The 23023-nt window shown below is 33.9% G+C and overlaps 1 protein-coding gene across 1 annotated transcript; it reads right to left on the bottom strand.

The window, feature by feature from the left end:
- Positions 1-761: 761 nt before the first annotated feature.
- On the bottom strand, positions 762-20272 carry LOC126841270 (carcinine transporter). Its single transcript, XM_050577624.1, has 12 exons — positions 20219-20272; positions 16119-16331; positions 13867-14052; positions 8584-8687; positions 8231-8385; positions 6903-7071; positions 6691-6817; positions 6505-6626; positions 6106-6320; positions 3974-4155; positions 1722-1900; positions 762-1320 (listed from the first exon to the last, which is right to left on the bottom strand). The coding sequence occupies exons 1-12, from the start codon at positions 20252-20254 to the stop codon at positions 1146-1148; spliced, it is 1863 nt and encodes a 620-aa protein (XP_050433581.1). The 5' UTR covers positions 20255-20272; the 3' UTR covers positions 762-1145.
- Positions 20273-23023: the final 2751 nt, after the last annotated feature.

The following is a 23023-nucleotide window of genomic DNA, read 5'->3' as shown; positions in this document are numbered from 1 at the left end:
AATAAGTGTATTCAGGGTTGCACCTAAATTTTGAAGTAAAAATTATCAAGTCATGTCAATAATATGTTTATGGGCACCTATTTAAAGTGATACTTGTTTTAGTTCATTCAACGAAACAATTAATGCTAAACTTACTTAGATGTACAATATATGTACATGTTAATAGATTTTAACTGCACTAGTTCCGATTTCGACCTCTTAACATGCTACTTACAATATTTTGATTTGTTGAGATGTTGTTATTGTTGAAATTTTTTTTTATTGCACGTTTCTCAATAACTGTTACAATGACCGCGACGATTTTTTTTTTACCTACATTTAATACAATAAGGTTTGACGCAAACGAAACTGTATTAAACAACAAGCACAGAGTGGATTGAGTCATATAAGTACATATTAAGTAATAGATTTAGCGGTGTGTATTTGATTTTAGAAAAAATACTTACAGTTAAAAATGAGTTTGACCAAACCGGTATAGCGGTATTATAATGTTTAAGTAGAATACAATTTTTTAATAAAAATAACATTTTAAAACTATTATTAAATTTATCGGGTTTCGCTTGATACACACCCAAAATTTATAGTCATATGTGTTTTGTGTTAATCGATAAAAACCTTTTGCTACATAAATTCCAGAAGAGATTTGTCCCAAAAAGATAAGATAAATGAAACAACTTTTGTTCTAGTGAATATTTTTGAGATTTTTTTTTTCAAAATTAATTTATACTCATTTTTATTACACTTAACTAATTTGACTGGCTATTTTGAATTAAAAAAAAAATAATAATAATAATAAATTAAAAAAGTAAAATAGTTAAGTGCAATAGAAAACTTGGTGCTTACATCGCAAACGAGTATTAATTAATTTAAAAAAAAATCTTAAAAATATATATATACCTATATAATAACATATATAGGTAAATATGTTACTTTGATTTGAAAAAATCATATCTTATGGGCTTTTTCTACACGATTGCAACTAATCGTTTGCTTTAAAAGGGGATTTTCAGTACTTTAGAAGACAAATCAAGTTTCCGGAATAAACAATTGTGTTTGTAGTTTATTGACACAGACTTTATCCGACTTTAACTACCAACTGCAGTAGGACAAAAACAAGCATATTTTCCAGTCCCTCGTTGTGGCGGTCAATACCAACAAGTCATTTTGACCACACCGGCCGAGTCCAGGGGCGTTTCCATGGTGCTCTGTTGCCGGGTAAACTTGGACCGGCTCCTCACAAGTCCGGTGGACGGTTCGGCGGTCTGTGACATTTCCAAGTTTTCGGTCAGGTCTTCGTACGAATCGGTGTGCTCGGCGGGTCTGTGTGTAAAAAATAAATGCACGCCAAAAGACAAGATGCAACAATTAGACACAGTCGAGTCGTGTACATTGGCGCGACTGGGCAGTGGGGAGGGGGGAGGGCTAGGGAAGTTCAAATCGGGCAAGGTGGCCAAGTCCCCGAGTAATTAGGTTTGGGGGATTCACCGTGGATATGTCCTGTGACTCGGGGGGGGGGGAGAGATTGGAGACAAGAGATGAAAGATTAGATACAAGACAAGTAGGTACCGGGGTCCTCTTACTGTGTGTAGTTAAGACATTTCCACGGTCCTATGTACCAGGGTTCACTTTTTTCCTTTTTCTTACCGAGTTTTTTTTCCCCTGGTCTGAACTTCTTTAGCCTCCCCCCCCCACCCTTCCTCTAGTTTGCGCGAACGGCTCACTTTTTGGGTATGCAATTGATACAGTCGGCCATGGTCCAGTTCTTGCCGAATTCCTCGCCCTCTTCGACGGTTTGGGGCAGCTTGTAGTGTAGCGTTTCCGGTAGTCTTAGCCCGGTTATGCCGCCAATCACCGACAGTATGCCCATTATCAACAGTGGCAGCACAAGGTTCTCACGGCCCTGTCGGTTAGAACAAAACACAACAATAATTATTCAATTGAAAACAATATTGTCCCAGACAGATTGTGTTGTAATCGTTGTCAATGTATATAAAAAAAAAAAAATAGAAAACACCGAATGAATATATTTTGTATTTGTTTTCCTGCACAGTTAATGGCGTTTATTTATTGTTTAAAATTGTCTTGTGTATTTGTACATTGAATAGTATATGCTTTGGCAACCCAAACGGTGGGCAACGCCACTTTGAATAGAAAATATTGGTTTCTCTCTGCCAAATCAAATACGTTTCCAAAAATGTATATACAAACAGTAGTTTTATCCGCAGAAATGTCTAATGGGGCGATAATAGTTAAATTTAATACACACTATTAGTTAGTTACATAATATTTTACAAGGGTGGACTGAAATAGAAATATATGTTATGTTTCTGTGTCAACAGTTCTCCGGAGAAATTGTGTATACGGTGGATCAAAATCTGGCATAAATAAGTTTCTTCGTGAGATACATAATATCATCTTGGTAAAAGTAGAATTTTAAATTTCAGAAATGTTATTTTAATTAGTATTCATTAGGCTGTTAGGGCATTTTAATTATTTTTTACAGGTGCCAAAAAAAGGGATTTTATTTTTGTTGATATTTACTGTCTTCAACCGAACACGATAAATTGTTATTTTATTTTTTATTTCATTATTATTAGTATTTTTTTTTACATAGCACACTCCGTGTACATAGAAACTTAACCGATTTCTATTGGTTTAAAATAATTTTGGTTGCTATTTGAAAAAGTGGGTCTGTACCGAACGATTATACTTGTCCGTCTCATAATTAACAACAGCTAATAAAACATAAACAGACTTAAATTGAAATGTTATTTTGTTGTTTTTACTGGTTGACCGTTAACGTATTATACAATACTCGATTGAGTGATTTATTTTTTATTTTTTTTTTCTATTTTGTTTATACAGTTGTGCGTTTAGGCCTTAGTCGCTTAGGTTTTTGACCTCACGCCATGATTGTTCCATTTTTTTCAATTGTTTTTTTTTTTATTTCAAATCATTCAAGTCGATTGGAAACATATATTATATGTATATATATGTAAACACACTTCTATACATATGTGTGTGTGTGTTTATTAACTCCTATATTTAACCTGAATTATTTGTTGTGTCTAATTGATATTTTGTTAATCACCAGTTGTTATTTTGGCACACATTCCGAAGTTGACCGACGCGAATCAATGGCAAAGAAATATAAGACGTTGTGTACACTTATCGCGTTGTGCGTCTTTGGTGGAACGGTTACAAAATGAAAATAAAAATTAAAAAAAAATCCATCATAAATATAGTCAACGAACTGTTAAACATTTTTTTCCGTCCGAAAAGCTCTCGGAGTACTTTAAATGCTATTTTGGCTCTTGTCCAATTTAGAACGGTTCTCAGTGTGTTAAGATTTTAACCAAAACAAAAGAACCATTTGAAAACCAACGTTTATGATGCAAATTGTACACAAAATAGTCTAAAATTTAATCACAAGTCCACATCACTATGATATGATGTAGGAGGGCACCCAATGGAGCTACCTACTTTATTTTAGAGTGAAAGATTTATTCAAAGGAGGTCTCTGCGCCGTTTCTTTTTTAACCTTCTTGGTGGATTATCATCTGGGATATGATTTAGAAGAGAGGTAGTTTATGTTGGGAATGGGTCGAGTGCTGAATTTATTATGAAGTTTTTTAGTGATCATGTTTACATAAACGATTTGGAGATCACAGTGCTGGGTCTTATTTGATAAACAGTTTGGTAAATGAGTAATTTGATTTAGAGATTCAGTTTGGAACGCAAAAGAGGACGAAGTGGACGTAGTCTGGCGTTTAATTGTTTTTTTTTTCCTGCTGTAATATGGTCTTTCCAAGTTGGGCGTTTGTCAAGACAACGTGAACCTAAGTATTTAACTTGATTCGTTTGGGGTAGTGGATTGTTTTGGATGTGGTTAGATTTGTTTGTATAAATATTTTATTTTATTTTCCATTTAGTAAACAAATATTCTAAAACACTGAGGAGGTGTTGCACTCACCAGGTAATTGATGAACGGTATCAAGATCAGTCCGAGTCCGGCGATATAAGCAGAAGCTCCTATTCCGACACCCCTGAGTTGTGTGGGGTAAAGTTCTCCGGCAAAAGGATAGATGATCAGAAACGAAGCCGATATGGTGAACTTGGAAAACAAAAACAATATCAGCGTTGTTGTAACAGCATCTAGAACAAATTGTTGGCCGAGAAAAAAAATCACTCATATTTCATAGACAATGTGCGCACATACAGGGTGATCAATTCAACGCAAGTAGGTAAGACACTAAGCTATTGCCGTTTTAAAGTAGTTAAGTTTATTTTGTTGGACGTTATTATTCAAACTTCAAACTTGGATTTTGTTCACATTCACCAAAACGGTAAATGCGACACAACCAACAAAATGTACCTATCAAAAAACCACTGTAATACACTATTAGTATGTTGCAGTGGCGTTTCTTCGGTTTATTGTGAGATAATATTGACACGGTCAAAGCGAAAACGTATATTAGTTGAATATTTTTATAGATTGTAATTCGAGGTGAAAAAACTTAAAACCAAATTTAAAAAAAAAATATAATAAAATAAAAACAACATAACGATAGACTGCGCGCTCTCTAGTTGTGTTACGCCACATCTGCAATTGACCGCTTGTTCACTACACATCACTACTTAAATAGTTTTATAATAATAATATTATTATGGAGGGTTTTCATGAAGAGTCTATCAAGTAGGTACAAAACTTTATAATCATCTATTAAACGATAGTAATAATTTAAATAGCATTAAAACTGACATCATTAAATTGATTAACAATTGGAAGTAGATACTTTTGTTTCAATAATTTTATTTATTTTATCTTATTACAAGCTGCATTATTTAATCAAACTGTAAACGGATTTTGTTGATTTAATTTACCAAAAAAAATCTATTTTACTTAAACAAAAAAAAAAGTTGGAAAAATGTTTGAAAATAACATGTGAGAGTTGCCTTTAATGGATTTTTTTTTATCTTAAATTTGTGTTCGGTTTGGTCGAATTTTAAATCAACCAACGTTTTTTCCTGTACATTTTTAGACGTTATTTTCCAACTTGATTTAATGATTTTATTTTTCAAAACAACCAAGTTACGCTGAAAAGTAAATCATTAGCCCAAAAAACTGTGTTACTGTTATTTTAAATATCGAATCTTTGTCCTTTATAACAATGTAAACATTTGTTTTGTGGAAAAAAAAATGCTTTTAATTTATTTTAGATATAAAACCTTTTGACTATAATAATTCTAAGCTTTCTATTAGTCATGTTTATTTTTCAAATTTGCCAACTTTATACATAGTTTACGATTAATCGTATTAGGCTGCAATAGAACGTGCAGCCAAGCCAATCTAGCTGTGATGGTTCTATAAAGTCCTATAAAAAGAAATACATAGCTTATCGCTGATCGTGTATACTGTGTGTGTGTTATACCTACTCAAGGCCGTACTTAAGCGCAGGCTATCCAGGCCTATGTCCCAACCCCACTCTTAATTTGACATAATATTTTATAGTAAAAATGCCGAGCTTTTCATCTGTCTAATTTAAAAAAAAAATCAAAATGATCGCGAGAGTCGAAAATTGCAAAAATAGCTGTTCAAACCCATCGAATTTTAATTCTGTACAAATATTTGAGAGCACAAAAGGCCAAGAGGACAAAGATGGATGAAGGATAGAGTGGTTAAGAACGGATAACGGGGAACAACTGGCTAGGGACAGAGACCAGCAATGAGCCTAAACGACCTGCGAAACGCCTTGAAGTAGAAGAAGGAGAAAAAAAATATTTGAGCTCATTGGGCTTTTTTGGAATAACTGCTTCGTTTACTTAAAAAAAAGGCCAAGCAAGTGTATACTAAAAATTTGAGAAGTTAAAATATAATTTAATCCCAATTTCAATTGAAACATCAAAAATCGATTACTTAATTATGTCAGGCCTTTAAGTCTAAAACGTCAATCAAAACAGACCGCTTTCAATCCTCTTGAAGAAAAAAATCATAATTCTCTCTTTTTGGTCCAGCCATAAGGGCAAGATTTACATACCACTGCATACCACTTCCCATAGGAAAATTGTGCCTAAGCTACTGCTTCAAATCGTGTCGACTCGTACCTGTAGGAAGAGTAACGGTGACGATGCAGCTGAGACCGCTCAGCGTCATGGCCAGACACAGAGGCCATCGGCGACCCCAACGGTCCATGAGCAGCCAGCAGACCAAGTAGCTGGGCACCTCCACGATGGAAGATAACAAAAAGCTCAGGTATTGGTTTTGGCCGAGCGAAGGTCCGTAATAGCTCAACCCGACGTACACCATGTCGTTGGCAAACCTGCACAATGTATGTAATAATATAATCGAACGAACAAAATATAATACTGCGAATCTCTAATTGCAGACATGTCCTGCATTGTGACAATCTAAAACGGTTAGGTGCGGAAAAGAACGGGCCCTGGACAGTTTATTGGGATTTAGCCCTTTCTGCAATTAGTGATTCATCTAGCTGCGGTACAGACCAATTGAACGTTATGAGAATCGTTTTCAATCGCATGTTAGGCGTCCGGCAAAGGGCAAACACGCCGGGCCCCGTTTTCAGACGGCGCTCTTCGCTCAACGTCCTCTGCATCATCATCTTTTGCTGCGTGCAAAACACAATAGAGAATTATTATTCACCGTTTGCGGTTTCATTAGCCGTTTCCGACCTTGAGTTTCTGCTTGAACGTGTCCGGCAACACGGTGCCGTTGACCCTGGCCAGGGTCTCCAGTATTTTCAGCGCTTCTTCCAGCCGGCCTTTGGCCAAAAGCCATCTGGGCGATTCCGGTAGAAACCTGCAATAGCCACACGGGGAAACAAAATGGTCAATGATGAGCCTCGGCCGTGCGATTTCCGGTCATTGTCTCTCTCTTTACTTGCCACCAGTAAATAAAGTACAGGCTGAACGGCGTCGAGGTGACCAGAGCCAGGTACGTCCAGTCGCGCACAAAGTACGTGATGCCCGACAGCAGCACCAAGCCCAGCGTGTAAAACATGCACGTCATCACCGTGATGAACGACCTGTAATTGGGGCCGACCAGTTCAAGAGCTGAAACCGAGGAGCAAGTGGTCAGAACAACAAGTGCTATGCATGACCCGTGTTGTCCTCATAGTCAATCCTAACTCAAAAGATGTGGCTCGAGCCTTCGATAAGGATTTGGGCCTCCAAAGTTAAGTAAAGTCCCGCCAAGAATCATAAAACATTAGTAGCCCGAGCAAACAATTTGCACGATTTACCCAATACTGGCTGGAATTCCCCAGGACAGTGACACCCCTAAATCTTAGGTATCTTACATTCAAAGGCTCCTGAACCACATGAATCTGAATCTCCCTTTAATACGTTTTCTTCGAGACCAATTCACTGTCCAACAGCTGTATTCATAAGCAACGCACCCACTCTCGACCGTAAATGAAGTGAACCGTCTCGGTCTAGTTTGGACCCATCTAAAAGCCAAAGGAAAAATAGTCAACTCTCGTCCTATCCTTAAACGACAAGCTCGCGTTATACAAGGCTATAATCAGACCTTTTTTGGAATACAAATCTGGAGGTTAGGTGTTAAAGGTTGGTTAGGTGTTGAAGAGTTAACTCTTTCGGTCCCAGCCTACCTATATTCATAGTGACCAAACATTTAAATAATTAAAGCGTAAAATGTTCTTTTTTAAAAATAACAAAACTTTGAAGAGCCGTTAATAATAATTGCATATAAAAATTATTATTATACTTACACACAACTCTCAACAGTTGTTGGCTCAATTTTTTTTATGTGTATGTTTAATAAATATAAAAAAAACTTTATCGCCAAGGATTACACGTGTAAGATATTATATTATGTAAACTAAATACGACAACTATATATATATATAATAAACGTTATAGCTTAAGTTTTTTTTTATAGCTCTTATCCCACCTAAGACTTTTATCCAGTGACCATAGCCAGTTCTCGGTTTTATTTATAACCGCTGCAACGTAAAATTTGCAGTATTCAATAAAAAAAAAAAATATGTTTTTAATAACAAAAAAAACACTTAAAAATCAGAAAATATACATTTATATATATTTCATTCGTGTCGGATAGTTGGCTTTGAACGATTTCTTTTTTTTTGTACACCGTTTTGTTTGTTCCTGATATACTTTAAATGCATCTTTATCGTTATCGATATCGACCTTTATACAAGGGTAAGTCTAAACAATATTTAAGTATACTTGCATATTATAAACGGAATTTGATATACAGCCGGTATGGTGAAACCGACGATCATCCTCGAAGCGGCCCACCACCAGAAATGGGTCGCACTGGCCGTCAGAAGACTGCCAGTAATCAAAGTGGCCAAACACAAGAAGTATGATTTCCTCCGTCCATACCTGTAAGACAGGCACGACATCTGCATGAAAAAAAAAATGTATTTCCAAAAAAAAAAAACCGTCTTCTACCCCCAAAACTCTCCCACCCGTTTTCAACCGTCTTCGCTTCTTACGGCATACCCAAACCAAATGCATCCCTTTGGTTAAGCCCAAACGAGACCAGTGTACAGTGTGTATTTGCTGTATCATCTCACTCGCCTGTCGTTTAGAACTCCAAAAAAGTACACTCCGATGGGCCCGCCAATGTTCAGCGCGGCCAATCCGAAAGTGGGGTAAATGTCCCTGTCGCAGACCAAATCAAACTGTAAAAAAAAAAAAATACACCAATAACTTCCCAAATTCTTTTGAAATAATATTGTAAGACATTATTAGAATATATGTGATTTGCATCCAAACACCGATCTTGCCAATCGCCTACTTCCATATCTGTTAACGGCTTGTCCCACAAGACAAACGCCATTCTTTCAGTCTAGTCATGTCTTTTTGCGTCAATTTTCATGGCGATAAAAACGCATTATAATAATTTTTTTTTAAAGCAAGTATCAACGTTTTTGGGTTACAAACCCGTACAAACAGCATTGCTCTCCCACACGTCAGCTGTTAGCAGTGATATAATTTATTGAATATAAAATTGAATTTATGATTTTTTTTTTTCCCCCCGTTAAAAATAGTTTATTTACTGTTTAAATAGTTTTTTTTCGTTTTAAATATATTATGTAAATATGTTTATCGCTATCGTGAATCGTTTCTTAATTTAGTTTCTCTGGAAATAGACGTACGATTTTTTTTTTTTTTTTGCTATTCTTAGAAATTACACGTCAGTACATGTTTTATATTAAAAAATAAACGATATTAAAAAAAAAAAACAAAATTCTTCGGCTTAGCCAAATATATTTTATTAGCTGTGTTACGTTTTAGAATTTCCATGTTAAGTATTTGTTCAGTTACTTAAAAATTATCCAAAAAACACCTTACCTTTGCTGTCTTTTAAAAATAATTTAATTACATCCTTATCGTTTCTATACATACGGTTGTTATACATTAATTGTAATTATATTATTATTATTATTATATTATTACTGCAACGGTATTTTACTCATTATTATTTAACAACACCGTTGGTGGTTAACATTACATTAGGGATATTAATGCTATTGCGTTTGGTCGTTTTACATTGGTCACAACTGTTGCATTTGAGGCTCATGGTTTATTTCAGGATATAGTGGTTTTCTTCTCGTTCTTGTTCGCATCAATGCTTTTATTCAACAGCTTACAAGATTATTTATACATGTGTTCTGACGGTATTTGAATAAGTCGGAGACAGATGTGCGTTGTTACTTTTACCAAACAATTCTATGTAACATTCTAAAGCAGCCACGTCTTTTCAGGGATCAAAAAACTGGACATTTTCCTGACAACGTTTTCGTTTGAGTTTTGAAAGGTAAGGAAAAATCATAAAAATTTATTCGAAATAATTACAAAGCGTTCGATTTTTGGGGAAAATTCAAATACTATTTGTAGAATTCCATTTTATTATACTGAAAACTAACCCTTTGAGATGGTATTTTAGGGGTTGATCTAGAAATTGAGGAGAAATGTTTGCATATACTTTAAACACACATACGCCAAAAACAAAATTTTGATGTATTTTTTTTTAAAAAAAATTTGTATTTTTTAAAAAATAGTGGTTTTATCATTTGTTTACAGTTACTTTTGGATGTTTATAATTTTTTTAATGAAATTTTCAATTCCTTTTCCGTAGTTCAAACGTTGAGTAAACCAAAGACAATAGTACATGTCGAATTTTCAATTCATAATGTTTTCTTTATTCCAGAAAATTTTTAATACTTATAAACAATACAAAAATATAAATAACATCAGTCTAAAAAAAAAAATACCTTAATTATTACCTACAATTACTGTTCGAAGGATATTTTCGCAAATGTAAGTTTGAAATCACATTTAAAATAATAACAATTAATAATTATTATTAATGGTTAACGTGACATAGACTGATGTAACATAATAAAATGTAGACGTTTATGTTTTGCATCGTTTAAATTACTTTTTTCAAACAAGCTGTTACATAAACAGTATATGTATTTTTCTGATCCTTCACTAAGGTTTTTTTAGTTTAGGCTTTGCTCGTTTTACAAACCGGTCGGCCGTCTTGAAGTGAACGGCTGTATTATCGTTAATTATGCGGAAGAAACCGATTGTTATAGTCATTTTTTGTTTTTTTTTTTATTATTATTATTTAATTTTTTTTTTTTTTTGCGCAACAACTTAGTTCCGGCCGGAATTCGAATGCGTACAACCGCGTTGAGCATATAATAATCATTTATACATGTATATATGGGTGTGGTGTGTGTGCAAGTGCGGCCTGTGTAAAATGTAATATTAATAATAATTGTCCTTATTATCGTCACCGTAACGGCTCGACTGTTTCGGATCCAAGAAAGTCGATCAACGTCTTTTCATTGACGATATATATATATATAGATATATACATGCTAAGTAAGTATAGTATAGACATGCGACAATAACGATATTATTATTATTATAACCTCAGGTGGATACCGATAGTAATTATAACGCCGGCTAGACGATCCAATTGATTGTCCGACCGAGCTCTGATGCCGTTCTGGTTTCATTTTGGCCAAAACAACAGCTGATGTAGCAATAATAATAATAACAATAATGCGCTAAGAAATTGCTCAAGTGCACGTGCAACCCTACGTTTTGGGCTATTAGGTGAGAACGCTATTGTGACCAAATGTTTCAGACTTTTAACATTGCTAGAGGTAGAGGCAGATAGAATATTCAGGTGCACTTTTCAAAATTTCCCAGGACAAATTTAAAATAGAATTCTTGATCCCACTCGACTGGTTCTGAGGTATGGCGTCTGATCAAAATACGCAATTGTGTACCATTAATTCTGCGACGATGAACTTTTACCAGATGTTCTACTCACTTATAAGTAATTATAAGTGAATTTGGAAAATTTTCGTGTTGTGGGTCATTAGAGTAGGTAGTTTTCAGCAAAATACCCATGTTTGAAGCCGTAAATTAATGGCAAAAAAAAACTTAATTGGTTCAAAGATGACAGGAATCATAAGAATATAACTTAAATTTTATAAAAACCAAATATTTGTTTTTAATTTTTAACTGTTTGACCCCAAAAAAAGTTTTTGATAAATTCAAAAATTCAAAAAAAATTTCTAGGGTTAAAAAAAAAAAAATATATTTTCTTAAAACTTGGTTAAAGTACATTTAATTCGAATTTTAACTATACTGTGCAGGTTTCATGTTCATACCACTATCGGCGGTTAAATTACAGGGTCAGGAACATGAGGTGTTTTTGGATAATTTTTTTTAAAAATTGACCTACCTAGGTAATGTTTTTTTAATTTTTTTGTTATTAAAGACCTATAAAGAATGTATGATAAAAATTTCAAACATTTTTTAAGTACAGTCGCACACCCATTAGGTGATTTCACGTGGAATGACCCTATAATGTTGTGCAGGTTTTATTTTCCAAAGCAGTAGGACACTAATAATACACAGCAGGACATTTTTGAAATGTGTACAGTCGACTTCACCAATATACAGGGTGTTAATTGATAACCAGCGTCATGTTGTCAATTGTATTCTATTTATTTTTGTTATTCTTATTTCATAAGTAGTCAACTTTACTGTTTGTTAAAATAATCGTTTTGTTTTTATACAAAATAATATATTATTTTGTTATGGCAATTTTTTTTAAAAAAATGTACAGTGATGATTAGGCATGAATACCAATATTTTTCATCGGTATTTGCGGCTAAGCTATACTTGACTTATAAACAGCTGGTTTGATGGTTATTTTGTTTTAATTACTACAAGCCACAAGCTTGTAGTAATTAGTAGATATTCCACAAGAATATCTACTCCTATCTCTCCACGTGTCCGCCAAAATGTTTTACTTAATGTACCGAACCAGCCTGGTGTGATTGTGTTGCTAGCTTTATGTTTAGTTTATAATAGGCGTTGATGCCCAAGACTGCCGCTGTATAATATCATTAGGTGTATGTAAATGTAAATGTTCGATAACAATATAATAATACAACAATTCCCGGATGAGAGAACGCAACACGCCTATCGACTAATAATAATTTATCGTTCACCACACATAACTTCCGTGTTGGCCGAGAAGTTAAGGAGTGTTGTTTAGAATTTCCATTACATTTCATTTTTCCATATTATGAGTTTTTTTTTTTCGTTTACTCATATGTAAAAATAATTAATTTTTATAATATTTTTTAAATATACACACAGACACAGTATTGATCAATTAATAATTTCAAGATAGAATATTTATCCAAGAAGGGGCAATTAAATACATGGTTTGTTAAAAGTCACAAAATACAATCATTCTAAGACCAACAAAAATTGTTCAAAAATACATTTTCTTCTTCTATCTATTGCCTAATCCCATATAAATAGTATCGGCCAACGAAATCTTATCCCTTTCACATTTCTTCGCTCGATGTCATTCTGCTGTTCACATCTTCTTCGGTCAAAGTCTACCTATATAAATCCCAATCTATACTCTCTTGTCTGTTTTACAATTTCTCCTCTGTCCTCTCAACATTCCTAAACTAACTCTGCCACTCTTGTTCTAAACCCTCCTCATTACCGAACAGTTGTCTTGTAAGTAAACATATTTGATTAATTTGGCTGCATTTGTAATGGCCAGTTTTTGTCTCCAGCTACTTTTCTGCAATATCTCCTCCAAAAACCCAATTTTTGCTCCAAAGTCTTTAATTTTGAATGGAATAAGTGATAATATTTATTTGTATTCTATTTGTTCAAATACAAAATTTTATATTGCGGCAATCCAAAATAGCTTATTAAAAAAAACAAATAGGTTAGGTTAATTAAATAAGTAAGCAAATCGTGTGGTCGAAACGGCGTTTTCCCAGTCATTTTTAGCGTATTCATTTAGTAATAATAATAATACGATCAATACTACATTGAACCTGACCATTTTAATTATCTGAGCCATAAACATGACATACGTTTGGCATCCATTGTAGATCTTTCTGTCATAAATCCAAATTGATTTTCCGCGATAACCCCGTTCAACTCTTTAGCCTTTCATCACAATGTGTTTTAGCGCACATCTCCTTTACGCCAATTGCCATCTTATACTCCAAAAACAATTGGTTTGTAAGTAAGCTTATTCTATTAATTTGGCTGGTCTAGACTCTGCATTTGTAATGGCCAGGTCAGGTCGGATTCAAACCCGGTTCGACCTTTCCCTCGAAGGAGAGACAATGGACAATATAGTGTCTTATGATCAACCGATTCTCTTGTCGAGGTTATCCAGGAATTATCCCATCTCCTCCTCCCCTTTCCCAGCTCCCCATTGGGTCACAAACCATAGCCCGTTCACGTCCAAATGTTCAATAATAACAATTAACAAAGATTAGTCCTCACGTCGATAACGATGGAAGACTGCACCACGCTGGTATCGTACTCCCAACCGTCGAGGCATTTTTCAATGGGCCAACTCTGGTTCACCAGCATTTGCAAGTCATCGCCGACACGGTCCGAATCCTTAAGGAGGTCCGTCCAATTAACAGCGTACCTCATGCATCCGTTCTTCACTTGAGTCGCGTTGCTCTGGAAAAGGGCAAATCGGTTTCATATAAATCTACTTGACAATTGAGGCGCTCAGTTGCCAAAACGATTAATTCCATAAAATGAACGTTTTCCAGGACAGGCAGTTAAAGTTATTCGAAACAATGCGTGTAAGTACAATTGCCAATGTACTTAGCGCACTCTAGTGGTGAAAAATTCCACTATGGAATTATTTGTCTTGGCCACTGAAAATTATACATTTTTTTAATCCAACCATGCTATTATTCGCAATTTAAAAACAAAATGGAGAGTTAATCGGTTTGGCATCTGAGCGCCTCAATTAATCTGATAATAATAAACTGACACGGTGGAAATTTACTAAGACCGCTTGGTTTTTAAATATTGCCTAATTAAAACTGACTACCAATCATCTCAATAGCAATACTCGGTTGTTGAAAAATCCGTGTCGATACAATAATATTACTTTGTGTAATGCAGTTGCATGTATAATATAATATGATAATGAAATAGTATATAATATAATATTTATAATAATTCATTGACCAATACCAATATACGACACACGACAACGATTTATCACGCAGATCTGTCAACAACAAGTGCCGGCACAATGGTGACGCAAAAAGAGAATTATTATTATTACTATTATTATCATCCGGAGACAATGGGCAATATCTAGTTATAGTATTTATTGTTTGTTATTTGGCCAGATCAAAATGAGAAACTTACAGTCGGACTCAAGCTGTGCACGAGACACTGTATTTAATAATAATAACGCTAATTATATTATATTATTATTATTATGTCAGTCTTTTCCAATGGCAAAACCTACAAAACACATCGGTTTATGGTTTTCGACGAGCGTCCGAAAAGAAAGTTATTTTCTTAATACGCTTCCGTTCTAGAACAATATAATATTATTTATTAATTATTATCACAGTTGATTAAACGACATAAGTCAGTCTGTTTGGGTAAAATAAAATAAAAAATATCGTTCGATAATCTTGTTGATAACAAATCAATGATAACAGTATCAATCTTGGAAAAACGATAATATTTTAAGATAAGGAGTGAATACATATTTCATCATAAACAGTACCAACCGCTCAACAATTAAGACTTTTTTTTTCTTTTGTGTAGCCACACTGGTTTTAGTCATTTTGTTTACTTCACTATCGCACACAATACACGTTAGTTCATCTCTTTATAATATAACTCTATGTTTTAAATAACTGTTTAAGTATATTATGTACCATAAGGATAGGCCTACCGGGATAGGATAGGACACTTCAATTTTTAGTTACTTAGTTAAATTCAATAAGTCCGCAAAAACAAGGAATTGCTCAAGTCAACTCTTAATCCACTCTAAAATCCATATTCAGTTAATTATGTTAGGTTGGCATTATGTTCAACCCGAACGCCATGTCATCATTATATGACTTAATTTGATGATTACATTATCAACATTTTCATTAATCGACAAAAAACAATTTGTCAACATTGCATAATTAACTGAATACGGATTTTATTAAGCCGGAGTTGATTTAGAGTTGACTTGAACAACTCCTTTTTTTTTGCGGACTTGATGAATATAATTAGAGTAACTAAAAATTGGCAACATGTTCACGATGGTGGCCATTTTGTAAATTAGGTATGTAAATACTGAAGAGTGATAACCGATAAAAGTTTAATTTAAAAATATTTGATTTATTTTTTTTGGAAAGAGAGACAACTTTACATTAGTATTGTTTATTGGCAAGTGACTTGCTATTTAGTATTTATAAGCTTCCAGTATTGCTGATTTAATTAAATTGATATCGAATGTCTTCTCCTTATGGCACCTTTTGACTGAACAAAGAGGGTGGTGGAAACATAATATATTATCATGTTTTAAGTTTTGTTAGTGAACTAGTTATAGCTTGTGGTAAGTACCGTGTTAAACCTCAAAACTGTACGTTTAGACATGCACAGTGTAGGTAAACATATAATAGCCCTTTCTCGTTAAATTTTCTGGCTCAGACTTGATTAAGTAGCTGTTTAACACTGTGATGTACCTATTATTATTATTATTATTAGGTACCACCAACCTGTTGGTAAATCGACCTTCTCTGTTCTGCAGTGAAATTGGACAATTCCGGCACCCTGCACCAGTGGGGAGGCACGTCGGACATGAACAGCTGATTGAACGCACCGAAACCACAAGGGATGCATGCCGGCAGACACACGAACCACAACAGCAACTTTTGGTACCGGCCAAACTCTCCGACGATGGGCAAAACTTCGTCCAAGTCGACGTTATCCTAAGACAAGTACGGTCCAAGTGAATGGTGTAAGCAAGTCAGTAAGTTAAGTTTAAAAAAAAACGTTTTAACCGAAGTGTTTTTGAAACAGTCGTTTTTGGAATAAAAGTCCACTCGACCCTTTCAGTCCTGAGTTACTTTTTATTTTGGAATAAAAAAATTAATTTTTCAACGGTTACTTATGAACGGTAAACTTTTAATAACAACTTTTTTAAATTTGGATAGGTTTTTGTAAATAAATACAGCTATGGCACTACAGGACGCTATTGGGAGTCAAATTTGCTTTTTTCAATTAAATTTTACATATTGAACTAATACAATACGTTTAAGTATAATATTCTATACTGTATACTGGAATTATGTAAATCACATAATTTTCACAGACTCAAAAATATAATAACAAAATACAAGATTAGGATAAGATAAACACAGACGTTTTGAAATCTAATTGTAACCAAATTCAACCAAACGAACCGTCATTCAACGATGGTAACTAATTGAAAAGAATTTATTAGCATGATTTCACGTTATGTTTTCATTGAAACATTGAAAAATCAGATTTTATCACGAGTATTAATCGCCCAATGAATAATTTATATACATATTTTTCACATGCGGATAAAAATATCGTTGACGGGGTTGAATTAATTAATTAGAAGTATAATTTGTATAAACCAAGCGTTATGATAACAATAATTAATGCTGATTTATGCTAGATAATACGGATTTTATATTTATTTAGAAAGTTACCAAGGAGACTAAAAGAGTGAAAGCCCCCAAAAAACAAGTAAATGTTTTTAATTAGGTAGACTTGCTAAAAAAATAGCCAGACTGAATGACATTTGATACATAAGTTTGATTTGTGAGATTTCAATCCAATATTATTTTAATTACAAAAAATTAAATAAAAATAGATTGTGGTGCACGAAAGAATCTTCAATATGTTTTTTTTTATACAAACGTCGTGTGTGTTTTTTTTCTAAAAAACTTTTATTTCAATCGGTTTCTCCGTTAGATTATCAATTTTTTTTTTTTGGCAATTAATTTTTTGTGCGTTTTTTTTTAATCAGTGCGTCTTGCGAGCTTTTTTGTACGACCACTCGCGGACGATTAGATTGCTTTTAGCGAAACAGAAGCAACCAATGTCAATGTGAAATTTGGTTACTGGCCATTTTTTAAAATTTATTTTGAAAACAAACATGCCTCGCGTTATAAAACCGTCATAGCGTGCCGCGTGTAACGGTCATGTTTGATTTCAATTTCAATGGCGGATGCGCGCCGAAAATAACTTGGAGATTATTAAATTAAAAAGAAACGAAACGATAGATAAACACGACACAAACAATCGTGTTGCCGTTATTAACGACCCCGGAGTGGCCGGGACAGCTTTGACAGTTCCAGACGTGTGTAGATGATCCCGCGGGAAGACAGTCAATGTCATATTGTGTGCACCAAAAGACGTGTATGACGGCCGTTGGCAATGGTCGCCGGATCCAAAATGGAATTCAGGCCAAAATCTGGTAACAAACTCGTTGTACACACACACACACACACATTGGAAGAGGGAAAATAATAATAATAATAATAATAATAACTAACTCGAGAGCGGATTTGTAAGTTCTTTCTTCTATATCGTTGCTGCCATCTTTGTGGCAATAAGAACCTCATCGCATGTTTATAACAGCTGCTATCACTGTTTATGACAGTTAAAATATTAAGTCGATGGCACAAAATCACACAGATACATACATATTATTTTATACACACATAAATCCCACATGAATGGACTTATCACTAAGTTAACGATCTAGTTTATTATATATCTGATTCCCCGCGCAAATTCAAATAAAACAGTGTGACCAACTTGAGAACTTTTCAAAACCAATAAATCCGCTCTTTGATAACAACCATCGCGTGTAGGCAGCTATAGTAAAACAAAAAAGAACAAACATGCAAACGGTTGTGATTTAATCGTTGGATAAAATGTCGTTCCAACTTTTGCTAAAGTAAGTTGACTAAATAACAAGTTACATCCTAATTCCTTTATCTATATCAGTCTATCTTCTGTTTCAACCCTCTATCTCACTTTCATTGACTCTTTACCTATAGCACCGATAGAGATTTATAATATAAATAACCAAATACCATATTAGATTATAGTTATGGCTGCTGTTATTGACATCCCAAATAGTTTAGTGTACCTACTTTCATTTTTACTGTAATCTAACGGATAAAATATTTTTTTAAATCCCAATCCTTCTCTTCCAAAATCAGAGAAGTCGCACTAGCATTGCCAAAGTTTCTATTTTGACAAGGTTCGACACGCCTCTGCTTATGATTACAAGTCTCTCAATCGTGCGACACACCTTCGGCCAACCAAATCCTATTTCTTCAAAAATTCTTCATTGACTCCATCCACTTTGGTCTTTCTCTAAGCCTCTACATCATAGATCTTCCTCCCTTTTCATTCATTATCATTTTTTCGCAGCTATTGGCCATTTCTCAAAATGTCTCTTTCGCGTTGGTTCTTATCTCGGCTCTCTCATAATATCAGCCACTTCCACGATTCTATTGAATTGTCCTTTCTTTCATTCAATGTGGACTTTCCTTGACCGCATTTACATCATCCAACTACATTCTTCAATTGCTCTGAGTACATAACAATATGTTATCCGCCTCCTTCAAAAAAACCCTTCGTCACACTAGGTGTCACATTAGTTAGACTGGTTGGAAGAAGTTTAGTTACTTGTGCGGTTGTATTTATCAAGTCCCTTATGCCGAATTTATAGCCGACGGCCGGGGCTAATCGACCACAGACAGGCTTGTGACATCTTGAATGTTTTAATGTCTATCATTACGGTGAGAGAGTGATTAATATATTTTAATAGCCACTTCCCGGCCCGGCTAGTCGGATGCACCGACATATTGATTTAACGTTTATAATGTTATTGCCGGATTATACGCTATTATTATTGTAATACATTGACTTTGAAGTTGTTTATGTGCGCCGCCCAGTAAGTATTACACCAGTAATTAGAGGTATACTGCAGCAGCAGGTTAGGCCGACATAATCGCCGGTGCTGCAATGAAATTAACTACCTATGGGTACGATGATCGTTAATTTAATGTGTATTAAAATGATTTATGACTTGGTTTTAATATTATTATTATTATTATGTTTACCATTTGATTTTATTCGTCCGGTCCGAATCGATCGGCCACCACCGATCGTTGTTGTTGTTATTATCATATAATATAATATTATGAAGTCGGTTCTATTGTACTATTAAAGCAGTCACTAATAATTATTACTGTACTTTCGATTAACGCACGATTTCACGGGGCTCAGCACCGCCGTTGGGTTTCTAATATTTTTTTTTTTTTAGCAACCGAGTTTTCTCCTTTAACACACAATAATAATAATACCTAATGGCTAATTTGTATTATATTTAAAAAAAAAAAAACATAAATATGCATACTGGAACCTAGTATACAGCTTGGTGCTTGCGGTGAAACCTAGTGCCCATCACAGACTCGTTTTCAGGAGGAGCAGCTATTGTAAATTCAATTGTCAGTAGCATTACAGGTATCAACCTACTCGACTAGGACGGCCAACACTCTGAATGGAAGTCGTGGTTTATGGGATGAGTCGTTTTCAAAAATGGGCGTTGGAGCTACTGGGTTAAACGACAACGGTCGACATAATAATATATTGTCAGTTGTTTTGTCGGCCTCAAAGCAAAATAACAGGACTTTAAACTCGGATTTCAGGATTTCAAGGCGCTAAACTACAAGATTCCAAAAAAAAAAAAGACAGACGGAGAGAAGATTCTCGTCTCATCTTCTAGAAACTGTGTACCTAATAAACTATTCTGATTTCTACTTACGGATTTTTCTTTGCCAGCCGAACGGCTGTTGTCCATGACGAGAACTGCGACGGACTAGATACATCACTACACACGGCGTCGATCATATCGTCAACAAAAAAAAAAAACTGTTTATTGGATTATTAAAAAAAAAAGAAGAAAAAAAAAACAATACTTGCTCGGGCTTAGCACATCGATTTTTTCACCCGTTGTTTTAGGTTTTATCCGAAGACCTTCAACTATCGCCGACGCGTTTTTTAAATACACAGTTGTATGTATAAATATATTATTAATATATATATGTCATAAGCATGTATGTACCGTACGGACGAATGAAACGACCGTAAATAGTAAATCTACCGGAAAGGACGAAATGGGTCGGTTGCATAATAGTTTTGTAATGGGCGAAAATGGCAATTGGATTTTTACTTTCTTGATTTTTAACAAAAACCTGCGAGTAAGGTAGGTAATAGAAATAATAGTTTAATAGTTACCTTTAATATTGAGAAGATAGGCATAAGATAACATACAGGTTGATCGGATTGTGGTGTAAGATTTTGAATTTAAAACAAAAATCCACGCGTTACACCGTGTAGACTTGCTAATTTTCAATTGTACCTTAAGCTGATAGAATATCGAAGCTAAGGTTAAAAATTGTATTTTGTTATTCAGGATCTGGTTTAGGTCTAACCTTGGCACGTAGACATGTGCTGCGGAAAGTCTCAGAACTTTATCCGGTATACTTCATTCATTGCAGAGCTTTATAGTTGTATGCTATAATGTAAACACATTTTTTTCCCCAATAAATTCTTATAACTTTACAAAAATCAAAAAAGTCTATATGCTCACCCTGACTTGGCTAGCATTTTTTCCAAAGGCTGGTTTCTAGTAGACTAAAATGTATAAGCTTAGAAAACGATACGACCGAATCATACTTGATTGGATTTAAAACATATACTCTCTCCTTCCCCTCCTTATTCCATTTATGTCATTTTGTTCATAATCACCCGGTAATAACCTGATCAAAATTATTTCTCATAACAAATTAATCAATTTTGTTAAAATGAGAAAGTGTGTGAATATTACAAAATAAAACAATATTTAGCTTTATGAGATTAACCTAATTGTTATGATTTGAAAAAATATCACTATTGAATTGACTAATGCTGTAATTAAAAGTAATAATTTTGAACTGAATACCTATTGTATTGTGTTCGTTAAGAAGTTGCAATAACATGATGAACAGTTTAATTTGAAAAAAATTAAATAAATCTCAATCAAATCGAAACCAATACTAAAGTATTTGTCCTATTTAGATAAAAATAATCGTCCGTGCCCTATTTATTTGTGTGCTGCACCAACAACCACAGACATTGTCGATTTTCAAATAGTAAAATATATATATATATATATATATATATATATATATATAGGACAAGTATCGCGTTACAGGTGTAATGTATGTACATATAGGTGGAATTATCCAATTGAATAATAACGTGTGTGATAATTTCGTCATCCTTTGTCGGAATTGTTGTCATTATAAAAATAATAATAATATATTATATACACACATACCTATACGGCCCGGAGTGTATCACTTACTATATTATAATAATATATAATACGGTTGGATTGTTTTTTTTTTTTGTTACGACCAAGGTGATCCTTTTTGGCAAATGAACACAAAATATAAAAATATAATGTCAATCGTTTTTTCACTCGGATTCCAAACGTACCACAACGGTACAGTGGCGCAGTTCTGTGTTAATTTGAAAACTATCAAAATAACTTCAGGCAAACGTTTGGATAATACAAAATCGAACTTAAACTCAGACAAACCTAATCAATTTAGCTAAAAATGCGATACCTACATTGCTTTAGTGCAATTTAAATTAGAGTTAAATCGACTAGCCTAACCTAACCCCTAATCTAAATAGGAACAAGTAAATGTGTTGTGATTGCCAAATAGCACAAGTCTTTAAACATTTTGATTTCAGTTAAAAATGTTTTAAAATCTCTAAAAATGTATACAATACCGAGTGATTTATTTAACGTAAGACACTAATTATTATTTCTATTTTTATAAGTTTTAATTGTCTTCCAATTTTCCAGAGTGCTATCGACTTGAATGGTATAATATGCATTTAAAATAAGAATAGTATTTCCTATAAAAATAATTATAAGAATAATTGTCAAAGGTGAAGTGCGCTCGAGTAATGTGCACAGATAAAAATCATACTTCACTCCACCCTCCCTTCAGTCCTAAACTTTAATAACTATAAAAGTAATTGTTATTTAAAATTGATTATCTACCAGTCAAATTGTCCAGCAAATTTCATTATTCTTCTGCTATTTATAAAGTTAACTAAGGTAATTCAATATCATCAATGATATTATTATATAATAACGAAAATAAAAATGCTTTCAAAAATAAAAAAACCATTAAAATTTTAATTATTTTCCACGAAGTGTCTTGCGTTTCTCTCCAATATAATATTATGTAACTTAAGTAACATAAATAACTGTTAAACTATTAAACAAAAACATATATATATATATATTATTTGAAGACTGCTCGCGAGTTGATTGTCCCCAAATGGAAGCAGGCTGGTTTAGGTTTGATTAGAGGTAACTATGTAAAAACAACAGCATTTTAAAGAAAGGTCAAGTTGAGTTAATGTAGCTTCTAAATTAAAACGTGTCTGGCTTGTAATTCTGTTGTGGCGATGAAAAACCAGATGCATAATTTTTGTTTGGCCGTTTCGAAAATGCGAGCTGCAGTGCGACCAATAGAACGAAATTACATTTCCCTATATTTTAAAA

Source organism: Adelges cooleyi, unplaced genomic scaffold (assembly GCF_023614345.1).
Source record: "Adelges cooleyi isolate 19-005CV unplaced genomic scaffold, UGA_ACOO_1.1 ACOO_flye_CR_arks_rails_tigmint_CR_PRNA_38, whole genome shotgun sequence".
In the NCBI taxonomy this organism is placed as follows: Eukaryota; Metazoa; Arthropoda; class Insecta; order Hemiptera; family Adelgidae; genus Adelges; species Adelges cooleyi.
The sequence above is the reverse complement of the archived record's forward strand: the minus strand, read 5'-3'. Positions and strand labels throughout refer to the sequence as shown.

Bases quoted from the DNA above. Each gene is read 5' to 3' on its own strand.
- LOC126841270 (XM_050577624.1), bottom strand. From the start codon at position 20,254: ATGGACAACAGCCGTTCGGCTGGCAAAGAAAAATCC. The intron at 16,332-20,218 runs GTAAGTAGAAAT...TACTTGTCTTAG, and splicing joins CGGCTGGCAAAGAAAAATCC to GATAACGTCGACTTGGACGA. The intron at 1,321-1,721 runs GTGAGCCGTTCG...TTTTACACACAG, and splicing joins ATCAATTGCATACCCAAAAA to ACCCGCCGAGCACACCGATT.